The sequence below is a fragment of the Emys orbicularis genome, chromosome 4 (assembly GCF_028017835.1).
Source record: "Emys orbicularis isolate rEmyOrb1 chromosome 4, rEmyOrb1.hap1, whole genome shotgun sequence".
NCBI classification, from domain to species: Eukaryota; Metazoa; Chordata; order Testudines; family Emydidae; genus Emys; species Emys orbicularis.
The window spans coordinates 30808441-30821466 of NC_088686.1; the positions used below are offsets into that span (position 1 = coordinate 30808441).

Here is a 13026-nt window from a genome sequence, read left to right on the forward strand (position 1 = left end):
GGATGACATGGGAACTGTCTCTCCCTTGCACTTTAGGGTATGAAAAGGGGCTCACAGTATCCTGTGTTCTCTACAGGCTTCAGGACAGGGTTAGGTTGGGATGTTATATATCAGGGATCGGCAACCTTTGGCCCGCGGCCCGCCAGGGCAAGGCCCCTGGCAGGCCGGGCTGGTTTGTTTACCTGCTGCGTCGACAGGTTCGGCCGATCGCAGCTCCCACTGGCCGCGGTTCGCCGCTCCAGGCCAATGGGGGCTGCGGGAAGCGGTGCGGGCTGAGGGATGTGCTGGCCGCCCTTCCCGCAGCCCCCATTGGCCTGGAGCGGTGAACCGTGGCCAGTGGGAGCTGCGATTGGCCGCATCTGCGGACGCGGCAGGTAAACAAACCGTCCCAGCCCGCCAGGGGCTTTCCCTGAACAAGCAGCGGACTGGCTTTGAGAACCATTCCTTTGAGCACGCATTCCTTTGTTTGAGATGGACTTGTTCGCCAATCTCAATTTGGAACATGTGTTAACACCATACAGTGGAATCTTAGAACTTCACATACAATGTTGCTACACATATTTTATCAGGACAATAATGATCAGCAAATTATGAGTTTTCAAATTACACCTTACAAGACATACTTTATACAAAGATTTTTACAACAGTGCGTAGGGTGTGAATGCAGAGGTACATATGGTCATAATGTGTTTGTCTTGTTTGTCTCTTCCATGTTTGTCTCTTCCATGTGGCCTCCATACTGCACAGCACTGCATAAAGGTGGGAGGAAGAGATGGTTGAGGGATAGGGAACATGAAGCAACATGGGGATGTGGGGGACAGCACATTTGGTCTATGGATGTGAGAATACATATATTTTTGGAGGGGGGAACCTGCTTTTAACCATTTAACTTTCCTGCTTGGATGCCATTTTGAGCATACTGTGGGAGCTGGAAAAAAAACAAGTAAACAGAGAATTAGGGGTGTTGCACAAGGATGGATATGTCCACCCTCCACAGCACAACTGGTACCTGGGAAAAAAGCTTCTAAATCCCCCAAAACAGGCACTAATGGGACAGTATTTAATACTTACTGAATAAGATTCCTGCTACAGCACTGTCACTCTGGGTCTGTGGCTACATCTTAGGCGGTGTCTCCCGAGGCACCTCCAGATGAGTCTGAGGGTGGCTATAAGATCTGAAGAGATCTTGGCTGTTGCTCTTGGTCAGGGGCAGTGGTTACCTATGTGGTTTTCAAAGACACATTTGCCTCATTGTGGGCAGTAGGCAAACAAATCCTGGGGTTTTGTGGTGGCCTCTCAGGCAAAAATCCAGTTCAGCTCCTCATAGTAGCTCACGTACTGACAGCATTACCAGATGTCTTGTTTTTTGTCTTTGGCACATGAACCTTATAGTGATATAACTCATTCTGTAGTGTCTATGTCTCTTCCAAAATGGATGAATTAGAGCATGATAAGATGCCAGATAAGATCATTTGTAAGTGGAAGCAAGGGAGTTTATGTTGAAAAAACTATATATACCCCCCAAAAAACCCAAACCCTTCCCTGTATGGATATGGTCTACAAGTTGTACCAATTTAATTATTTCAGGGGGGGGGGGAAATCACCCCATAACCAAAAATAATTAAATCAGTACAAAAACTGTGTAGACCAGGCCTCAGTCTATAGTGAGACCCAATATGCAGCGTGTGTCACTTGGGTTCTTCAGCGCTTGAGAGGAAACTGCAGGGTCTCAAGGCATAAGTAGATCCATGAGTGGTACCATTTTAGCTAGACTGGTGTAGCAAATCCACCCCTCCTCCCCAGAGAGTCTCTCCCTTTCTTTGGACTTAAACATCTGCAATATAAAGCCTATGGGTTATACAGGCTGTGGTCCCTCAAAGACTTTTCAGAGAAACTAGAGACCAGCTTCCACCCCTAAGAACTGATTGCCATCCATTGTATTTTCAAGGCTGTCTTCTCAAGGAAATGGGTTCAGAAACTTACTCTTTGTTTTTAGACAACCGCTGAGAGTCTCCTGCAGATTTCTTAGTTTCACAAATTAGGAAGAGTGGTGGCTTCCAGAGGCCAGCTACAAATTCACTGGTCCCAGTCCCATTCCACTAGACCCTTGTGACTTGAAAATAAATAAAAATTGACATTTTATTTTATTTTATTCTAGCAGTTGTATGAAATCAAAGGTCTTTTAAATAACATAAAATAATAATGAAAAAGCAAGACTATTAGCAACGAAGATCATGCCATCGCCTTCTTTCCATTCGTTACAAAAGAACATATTATGGCCTTTGCCTGTTGCTAAGGGATAGTTGAGGAAAAAATTCTTAATTCAACAGGCCAAACTCCCATGGTGCATTTGAATACAAGCCTATTGAAATGAATGGAGATGCACCTGCTTATTCCTGGGTTAATTTCAATGGCATTTCAGCCACTTGCACCACACATGGATTTGAGCCAGTAAGTGCAGAATTGGCGTGTGCTCATGTATTTGTTGAATGTGATAGGTCGAGTGGCAGGAGTAAGGATCCACAGCTAGCTTGCTTACCTGTTAGTTAACACTCAGGCAGTCTAACAAGTGCAGAGGGCATCAACTGAGCCACCTGGTTGGCCAAACTGCCCAATTGGCAGACCTGTTCTTAAAACCAGCAGCAAGTGCTGGCTGCTCAAAGTGTTCACCTGCGGCTGTGTTAGCTTCTGCTCCTGCCTTGTTCTAGCTTGGATCCTGCCCTGCTCCTGCCTTCTTTGACTCCAGGGAACTTGGTTTGGACCCAGTTCTTGATTCTGGTTTGCCCCTGGGCTCTGGCATTCAGACCAATTCTGGTTCTGACCCTTGGTTCCATTTCCTGGTGCCTAACTCCTGCTCTGGCCACTAGGCCTGGGCCGTAAGAAGGAGAGTGGTTGGAAGGTTCCAGTTACACAAAAGAAACCTAACTGAATTATAGGGAAGATTGTTGTGATTTCCTCAAGAGGCCATGATTTTAATTGTTCCAAGCTCTTAGTCAGCATGAAGCACTTCATAATCCACACACCTCACAGCAGTGGGCCATGAGCAAGTCAACCTGATATTAAAATGTGTTCCCAATCAGGAACTGGATACACATTATCTAGGGGCTCCATCTGGCCTCAGGTGGGGCAATGTTGCCTGAACTGGCTCTGCAAGGTAAACAGAGTGTTGTAATGTATTTAGCAACTGATAATGCAGCAATGTACAGAGGAGGAAACAAATTCCTTGGCTATGAAGTTATTGAATGATTAGATCCAGGGAACAGGTGATTTACAAGGAAGGAATTTCCCAGGTTTCTCATTCCCATGATTAAATCACTGATCTGACTTACTTCACACTATTTAACTCCTATTATTAGGAATTGTCCTCCCATGTACCTGTGAAGTAATCTCCAAACAGAAAAGAAAGCAAAACAAAGAGTGAAGTGTAAATAGTGACAAGAAATTGTATTTTTTATTATTCTGCAGATACTTTACTACCAAATGAAGTACTTATTATAAGTAGTGACTACTTCCAATAGTAAGCACTAGATCAGACCCTAAAATGTTATGAGTAACATAGACAAAGTTTGAGTACACCGTGTGATTTTGTTGTTGTTGTCGTCGTTGACAATATCTTTTAAAAATTACAGTAGAGTGAATATGGTTAATTTCCTAAACTGAACTACACACCATTCAACAATCAGTTAAGCAATAAGAGTTAGTAGTATGAATCCATTTTCTTTGTATTGTTTCAAATCTCATGCAATCCTAAATGCAAACTCTGACTAGGACTCTTAGACATATGCAAAGGTCAAATGCTTCTCCAGAGATCTCCCCTAGCCTGCAACCCTTTTCTCTTTACCTCCCCGTGCTTGTTCAGCACTAGCCTCTTCTTTTTCCCTTCACACAATCTTGTCCATTGGTGCAAGAGTTCTATAGCTCCTTTGCTTCTGTTTTTATAGGGACTGCAAATGCTCAATACCTCTGAAAACCGGGCCTCTGATGTCTGGAACAAAGTTCTTGTACCTTTCTGCCTCATCAGTTCTCCACCTGTTTTCCGAATCAGAATGAAAAACCTAAATTTCTCATGGGAAGGAAATTCCCCAAAAATGTCTATTGGGAAAATTTACACATTTTGTTTCAGTAATGTTGAATCATTTTGTTTCAATAATGTCAAAACATTCTAATAAATTATATAATTTAACACACAAATACCATACAAGGAGAAAATGAATGAATTGAAACAAAGTTGAAACAAAACACTGTGGCATTATCAAAGAGAAACAAGAAAGTAGAAATGCCTTGTTTTGATTTTTTTTCCTGTTACCAATTTCACCAAAATGGAGGTTTCCTCAAAATGTTTTGATTTCAGTTAAACTGCATTTTCCGAAACTAAACTGTTCTGCTGAAAAAACGTTGACCAACTCTATTTATAACCATTAATTAACTTTGTCAAATGCTTGGGGTTATCATTTGCATGAAAGATGTTCTTAAAAAATAGAAGTTGTAGAATATTAAGGGAATGGAAGAACACTTCAGATTGCTGACTTGTAGCTGAGTGAAAGGGATATACTCTCATTCTCCTTTTGCAGTATTTGAGGTAGAAATATTATTATAATATACATTTTTCAAAAGTGCAAGTAGAGGGTATTTCCACCCTGCTCTGGATATTCCACACCCTGCATAAGGTCAAACATCTCCTTTGTTTACGGTTTGTTGGAATTTGACTTTATCATTGGCATTAACAACAGCAGATCGTAAAACAGCCTGTGCTACTCCTGGGGGAAGTCTGTGTCACTCTGCAATGCAGAATTTTGCAGAAATTAATGTTGGGTGCGCAGAATTTTCTTTTCCCCACACAGAAATGGGATGCAGAGATGTTGGCTGCCATGAGGGGCCGCTAGACCCGGCAGAGCACAGCTCACAAATAGAAGACAAGGCTGGGGAGGGAACTGGAGGGTTCCCAGCAGCTGCAGTTCCCAGCATGCCCGGAAGGAAGGAGGCAGTGGCGCAAGCCTGGGACCCAGCATCAGGCTGTTTCTCCCTCTGGATCCTTGGTATCTGTGGGGTAAGGGGTGTGAGTGTCTGGGCCGTGGGAGGAGGGGGTGTGAGTTTATGGGCTGGGGGGGCGTGGCTGGGCTCTGGTGGGAGGGGGTGTGAGTGTCTGGGCTGGGGGGGCGTGGCTGGGCTCTGGGGGGTAGGTGGTGTGTGTCTGCCCCCCCAGCTGGACTCTGGGGGGGGGAGCAGAGAAACAGGAACTGGGTTGTCAGAGGGGTTTCTTTAACATTACTCCTGAGGGACATTTTCTGTGTGTCTGTATTGTTACAGATATACTTGCTGACAGGTATTTTGAAATAAATTACCAATTGAAACTGGCATGATTATATAGTGTTATTTTGACAAATACATTTGCAGAATTTTAAAACATTCTGTGCAGAATTATAATTTTTTTTTGGCACAGAATTTTTAATTTTTTGGTGCAGAATACCCCCAGGAGTATTTTGCTTACAACCCAGCCCAAGCCAGCCACAGTTTCAGTTTCCTAAGACTTTTCTATTTCTACCTCTTGTTCCCTCTGAATAGAGGCTCATACCTACCTTTCTTCTAGCCTGGTGCAGTTAATAAGCCACACTCATTATGGCTGCAATGAGTCAGCAGAGTTTACTCAACAACTTTATATATGCAGAGTCCTCTTAATCCGGTTTTACAGAGCATGTCACCAGAAAAGGGTTGTAGATCCTGCCAACTTGTCACAGAAAGAAATAAAACAATTTTTTTAAAAGCTAGTTAAGCAAATATCCGTAGTGTCACGTTTTCCATCCTCAATGAGAAAAACATGTGTTTTTTGGTTTAGATGATGGGATTTTTTTCAGATTAAGGGACAAAATAAAGAGGGAAACTTTGTATTTGCTCTGTGAGAGCTCACTGTGATTCAGTCTGAAATATTCTGCATCTGAACTAAAATACAAAATGACAGGTGTCTCTATATTTAAAGGTGCGGAACATAGAAAAAGAATGACAACTAGAACTGGTTGGCAAATTATTTTTTCCCTCTGCCAACAAATTTAAATAAAAAAAGTTTTTGTCAAACATTTTCTTCAACATTGTTCAGGTTTTTGTTGACCACTGAAACATTTGGGGTCTTTGATTTTTTTCAATGAAAACTCATTTTTTAAAACTATTTTTTGTGTCTGAAAAATTCCTATTTAGTCCAAAAATAATTTGTGTTTAAAAAAAAAAAAAAAAAAAAAAAAAAGGTAGTTTTTCTGACCAGCTCAATTGACAACTTCTCTTCCTAGGGGCTCTAGGACCCTGTGAAGTGGGAGGGTCCCAAAGCTCAGGCTGCAGCCCAAGTTCAAATGTCTACACCGCAATGAAGAAGACCCTTAGCCTGAATCAGAGGGCTCAGGCCAGTTGCAGGTTTTTAATTGCGCTGTAGACATACCCTTCATGTTACATACACCATACTTGCAATGACATGCACACTGAACGATCCCTGCACCCACTATTGATTTCAGTGGTGGTGGTGATGGGGGGTGGGGTCTGGGCAGGCATGAACCCACACAGAGCTCCACTGAAGCATTGGGGCCTTAGCTACTACTGCATTTAGAAAACTGGTACAAGGGACAGCATTCAAACTGAAGATGTGATAGGAGGGCTTTCCCTGCCTCTACTGAGGCTTGTTCCTATATTTGTCTAACTTCAGTCTGTTCTCAGGCCCCCCAAAACACCCCCAAAATTAATCAGGGACTTCCTATGACTGTGTTACACAGGAGGTCAGACTAGACAACCATTTTGGCCCAGTAATCTATGAAAATCTCAGATGGTGCTGCATCCAGGGAGGGTGTAACTGGAAATACAACATTGAATAGAATAAAAGGGGGGAGACTGCGATGCTCTTAATCTCCAGTCTTGTCTGAAATCACTTTAAGTACAGGGAATATTATCTTCCTGGCTTAAAAGGAAATATATGTGATGTCCATGTTTTCTTCTTCTTTCAAATGGCAAATCTTGGGAGCAGGGGCAAGAAGATGAGGCAGGGGATCAGCTGAAGGGAACATCTCAGGTTTTTCATTTTCAATCAAAGTCAGGTATTGGTGAGTGGCTGGGGGATCATCCCTCTCAGCCCTACTGCTCAGTGGTCTTTGCTGGGGTAGCTTGTATCCCTGGCTTATAAAGATTGAATAACTCTGATCTATATTTCTGAAGAAGAGCAGGATTTTGCCTTTCAGATGCCCGCAGTTGCATTGAATGGAAGGTAGGAAAGGCAGCTTTTCGGGGTCTGTGTGTGAAGGGGGACTCCCTACCCCCCAGTCCTCTTCTCTCCCCTCCCCGGGGCTTCACATCCTCCCCTTTTACAAATGACTCCTCGTTTAACACTGGAAAACCACACTTTTCAAACCCCATTCTCCACCAGGCCCCAGGAGAGAACACTAGTCTGGCACGACCAGCCCTAAAAGCGGGGGAAGGGGAGGGTGTGTGTGTTTGTGTGCTGTGTCTTTAAGGAGCTGCAGCCCAGTGCTGCCCCCTGCAGGTCCAGCCGCAGCAGTTTTTCCTTGCCCGCCTCCTTGCCAGGGTCAGTCTGGGCAGGTTGCTGCTGCGCGGCAGAGACGCGGGGACTAGGTAGGGCAGCCGGGTGCCGGCCGGCCCGGGCTGCTGCTTGCAAGCTCTCCTTCGGGCAGGAGGCGCAGCCCCCGAGAGGGTGTGTCCTTGCTTGCCCACCCTCCTGCTCTGGGGGTGGAGGGAGGAGGAACCAGCAGCGGCAGGAGGAAGTGGAGGCGGCTCGGAATAGCGGGCAAATGGAGACGTGAGAGGCGGCAGCAGCAGCAGCGGGGGAAGGAAGCGAGCTGGTCTCCGGATCCCCGGGCGTGCAGCCCGACGGCCACTGGGGCTCGCCTCGGCAGCCTGGGGCAGAGGCTTGCTCGGGGCTCCGCTGCTGCCTGGGGGGTGCTGCTCGGAGAGCCGCGGCGTTGTGCCTGCTCTGCGGGCTGTTCCATTGGCGCACGGAGGAGGATTTCAGAAGGTAGAAGCTTCCCCTCCACCAGAGGCACCTTCCCTCCCAGCCTCTCCGCTTTCCCTTTCCTGGGAGGGCCTGCAAGTTACTGCTGCTCAGAGAGCCGGGACCCTGCCCGAGCCAGCCAAGCACGGGTCTGTCTGGGGAATATTGCTAGCGGCTTCCGAGACAGCATCTGATTTTGTTGTTGTTGTAAGTCTCTGCTTTAAAACTCAAGTGCATATGAAATATTAAAGCCCCTCCCCTGGATTTTCCCGTTTTGCCTATCTCAGAGTTCTTTGCCACCCCAAGGACTGAATGACTTCCCTCTAGAGACTTCTTTTTTGGGGGAGGAGGCACCGAGTACCAAGCTGCTGCATCTTGTGTACAAGGCATTTCTCTTTCCTCCTTTAAAAATAACCCCCACCCCCACTCCGCTGGAGGGTAAGGGAAGATGCAGACCTTTCTGAAAGGGAAAAGAGTTGGTTATTGGCTGAGTGAAAAGAAGATCAAGAAGCTGAATTTTCAGGCCTTTGCAGAGCTCTGCAGGTAAGGAACAAATCCTGGCGAGCTATAACGGGGGGGAGAATCAACCTCCTCTGTCTCGCTAGAACTTGACAGTCTGTCTTTCCCCCCCCCCTCTCCAAAGTACATTTGACATTGTGGGCCTTCAGCCGCATCTCTGGTTATCAAATTAACATGCAATTATGATATAGTATTGCTTAAGAGCACGGTGACTGCTGCTTGGAAATTGAGTCATAAATTTTTAACAGCCTGGATCTAGGATTGTCATGGAAGCAATGCCTGGCATGGTGGTGATGTGAAAGCATGCTATTGACTTGAGGTTTCATTGTGGGCAGGGGCAAAAAAGAAGTTTGGTAGCCAGGCTGCATTAAGTTGACCTTTACTATGACTGGTGTAAAAAGGTTTTCTTTAATGTTGTTTATTATTCCCTCTACATTGCATACAAGAAGTAAGAAATCTTAAACTGTCCATGGTGTCAGTTTCCCCTGGGCTGGAAGTAGCCTGGCAGAATGGAACTGATACCCAGGCATCCATGTACCATTCTTTTGGGGAAGAGAGAGGAGCAGTGTACATTAACAGTCTTCTTGGCAGACTGCATGCATGACTTCCACCCCCTACCTATTCAGTATCCCTTGACCCCAAACCTGGTTTTCTGGATCTTGATCTGAAGTCTCGCTGCTTCCCTTTTTCATATGCATGGTACTGGTGCTATGGCTTTTACCATAGTATGTTGCAAATTTCTGAGAAACTCGAGTTTGAACTGTGGTTTTGTGTGTGTGAGTGCGGATGAGACATAGTCATGCTCTGTGACTTGCGTACATTTCTATGTGCACATCCCTCCTTGAGCTCTCCTGTTTTCATGATAAAATAATCCAAATCAGACTTTTTAAAGAATTTGGTGGGATTCAAAAGAGGAGCATGATGGCTCCTGTTAATAAATTCCAAGTGGGTGGCTGGTTAATTTTCTGGGTGTCATACCACAAAATATTGGGGTTTTAGAATATTTTCAGTCCTGTGTAAGATTTTAATTTCCCAGGGATGCTTAGGGGATTTCTGCATTAGTGTAAATGCCTGTATTCACCTCCATTGGTGGGATGTTAGACTTTTACTATAGGTTACTCTTTTATTTTTACAGCTACTATTACATGTAGTTACAAGGACACATGCTATATTGCTTAATAGAATTTGTTAATAATTTGATTCTGTGAGTGAACTAAGAGTAAATGTCAGATAAGAGTTTTCAACTAACTGGCAAATGTGAACTATCAGATTCATTTATTAGACTTTCCAATTTTAAAATAGCTCTCTTATTTAACTACTGTTCCTAAATCCACTCCGTTTACACACACACTTTTAAAATTTGGTGTCATCTACTATGAAATACATATTATTAAGAGTCTTCTATTTTCTTAAAGTTGTTTGGCCAACGTCACTTATGATTAAGGAACTTTCACCACAGGTTCTTTCTGTAAAGATGAAGGGGAAAATGGAAAAGCAATTTAACCAAATAACAGAAAAGTGTCAGTTTGTGTTGTGATCACTTTGTATTCTATTAAAATTCACAGAAATAAGATTTTGGGTAAATTTACTATATGTAAATAGATCACAAGTTCCAATTTAATATATAATTTCCCTTTTTGGTCATACAAACAAACTGCTTTATTAATGACTGATGCTGGGGCTTAGCCCTGCCTAACTGACTTTCTGGTTCATTTTGGTGCTGTACACTTTTTCCTGTGCTTATAAAAGAATCTGATGGTTAGTGTACACCAGATTTCATAACCTAAAACTAATAGGGCTATTATGTTAGACTCGAAACAAACATAGATTCTACTCTATTTCTTAGTGCCTGCTACCCAGCATTCTGAGTCCTCTGTGTAGGAATCCAAGTTTCTCTGCCCCCCTCCCCTTTTCTCCTCAAACCTTTTTGTTTCTCTTTCTGACTGACTTGTAAGTTTTCATTTTTCCACATAGCACACTTGTATTACTGTATTACGTAACACTGCTCTATAATTTCCACACTTACTGCACAATTATGTTAATGGGTGTTACTGGCACTGAAGTGCAAATAGGTCCAGAGACTCAGAGTACAGCTGCTGAAAGGTGGTTTAGCTAAACTGGTTTTAAAAACTGGCCCGTCTGTTTTTTGCCTTGTCTGCGCTAGTGCTCCAACTCCTTTTTAAAACCAGTTCATATTTCTGGATCGATTTCCCCAGTTTAGTCAAGGCCTAGTTGAGGAAGGATGGCTCAGTGAATAAGATGCTAGGCTGTGAATTGGGAAGATCTGCATTCTATTCCCTCTTCTACCAGAGACTTCCTGTGAGATTTTTTTTTGGCAAGTCACTTAGTCTCTCTCTGCCTCCATTCTCCATCTGTAAAATGGGATAGCAAGAAGGCTGTACCTCATGGGGTATTGAGGACGTACACAATAAAAAATTGTGATCTACTTGGATACTGTGGTAATGGGGGGGGCATATCAGTACTATAGATCGATATGGGCCTGATCCTGAGATGAGTTCCATGTGCTCTGCACTCTTGAAATTAATGGGGAGTTTCAGGCATCTACAAAGGCCTCTTTCCCAAAGGAAGATGAGGGCTTTCACAGAGAGCTGGTCTGTTTAGCATCAGAAAGTGAGCCATGCATTGAGGACAGTAGTGAGGCACCAGGAGTCCCAGAACTTCCACCCAAAGCAGGCTAAGTGGTGAGAACGTAATAGCAAACTAGCTGTGGATCTGTCTGAGGGTGTACTCAGTGGCATGGTAGATCTTGTTGTTACTCTGCATGCCAAGTCACATTTGTGCATTTCAGTGTCCCGATGATGAGAGTAAGAGCGCCTGGTGCTGCTCTTCTCTTTCCACAAAAGAGGAAAGTGGATGAGAGAAGTTGTGCTTCTCACATAGTAATTGTGAGAATCAATTTATGTCAGTTTCCACCAACATAAGAAAATGTAAATGAGGGATTCCACAGAAACTCCACTTGCTGAACACCAGTTGCAACAACCCCTTGTGTGAACAAACCAAACTGCTTTCCTGCTAAGAAGTCTGTGTGACAAGTCAGCCACTGATTGACAAATATAAAAAAATGAAGGCACTAGATCTTGTTTGGAGCCTCTAGGTGCTACAGTAATACAAATAATAACTAACAGTCTCCAGGCTGTGGATTTTTGATTAGTGTAGACAATGTCTGGATTGGTTCAATGGAGGAACACTTTTTTTCTATAGAAAACCACATGGATAAGATTTCATTATTAGGATTCCACACAAAGGGGACATTCTTTTCATTATCTTGAGTGTTTGAGTAAGTCCTCCTACAGTGCATGTGTCACTTGTACTTAAGGCCATAGAAACTGGTTTCACTGGTCATCTAGCATGTTTTTGTTGCTTTAGGATAAGAATATTTTTACAGGACTAGAAAATAACAGTGGTGAGTTAGAGCATTGCACATATACATATTTCCCCTCTTTCCCCCCCATTCTCTGCTGTACCTGTGGTGCCTTTTTTTGTTTTTTCTCTTCAGGTAGCTGATCTGTGTGAGTCCACTTGGCTCATTGTGTTTTCTTAAGCCACAATTACCCTTTCTCTCCAATTCTTACAGCCTGGTTTCTGTGATCTGTGGAATTTAGCTGCCCTTTGTGCAGTTAAACCTCCCTAGTAGCATTTTATAAGCTACCAGTCTTAGCAAACCAGTATCATAAAACAGGGGTAAACACTACTGTCAGAGCTATAGATAGGTGTGTTTGTTTTTTTATGTTCTGAACTTTTATTTGTGTTTCCTGTGTTTACTGGACTAAGCACAAGAGGCCAAATATGAGATTTGATACAGAGATTTAGGAATAATTTTGATCCGAGAATATTAAATTAAGCATATTCTTTGTATAGCAAACCATTAAGTATATTGCATGTTTTTCCAGGAAGAACTCGGGATTTTCTTTAACCTCAGCTCCCCACAAAAAAATAAATACTGATTTTGTTAAATGCATGGCTTGTGCCAGTTGGCTTTAAAGACTGTAGAAATAGGGTGACCAGATAGTAAGTGTGAAAAATCGGGACAGGGGGTGGGGGGTAATTGGCACCTATATAAGAAAAAGCCCCAAATATCGGGACTGTCCCTATAAAATGGGGACAGCTGGTCACCCTATGTAGAAACTATAAAAATTAAACATAGGCATGCTAGTCAATAGCTCCAATTGTTACCTACACTGGTGTGTAATATTATATCACAAGAAGTCAATGGACAATAGAGGAGAGTAAAGCTTCTTTGTCTGCAATTCTCACCAATAGCTGCAAGCCGTCAGGTGTTAGAAATTATACTGAAGGTAGGAGTGAACTACTGATGACCTTTTGGAGGCGTGGGGGTTCAATGCTCCTTCTTCCTGCAGGAGTGACCTTTCTTCTAGTCATGGAGAGACGGAGGTGTACTGCCTCTTGAAACCACTGTGAACACTGGCCACAGGGAAGTGAGGGGGTCATCTTCCTCCACCCCCAAAGAAAGTTTGCAGTGTGTTTGCTTCCTTCTAGGATCCTAACTA

General features: G+C 43.6%; 1 protein-coding gene across 7 annotated transcripts in view; it reads left to right on the forward strand.

The window, feature by feature from the left end:
* The first annotated feature begins 7924 nt into the window (after positions 1–7924).
* ITPK1 (inositol-tetrakisphosphate 1-kinase) overlaps positions 7925–13026 on the forward strand; it is a 228884-nt gene continuing 223782 nt past the window's right edge. For all 7 annotated transcript variants that reach the window (XM_065403550.1, XM_065403554.1, XM_065403553.1 and 4 more), the window contains exon 1: positions 7925–8521. In XM_065403550.1, coding sequence (XP_065259622.1) covers positions 8427–8521 — 95 coding nt within the window. In that variant the 5' untranslated portion in view covers positions 7925–8426. The remainder of the gene's footprint in view (positions 8522–13026) is intronic.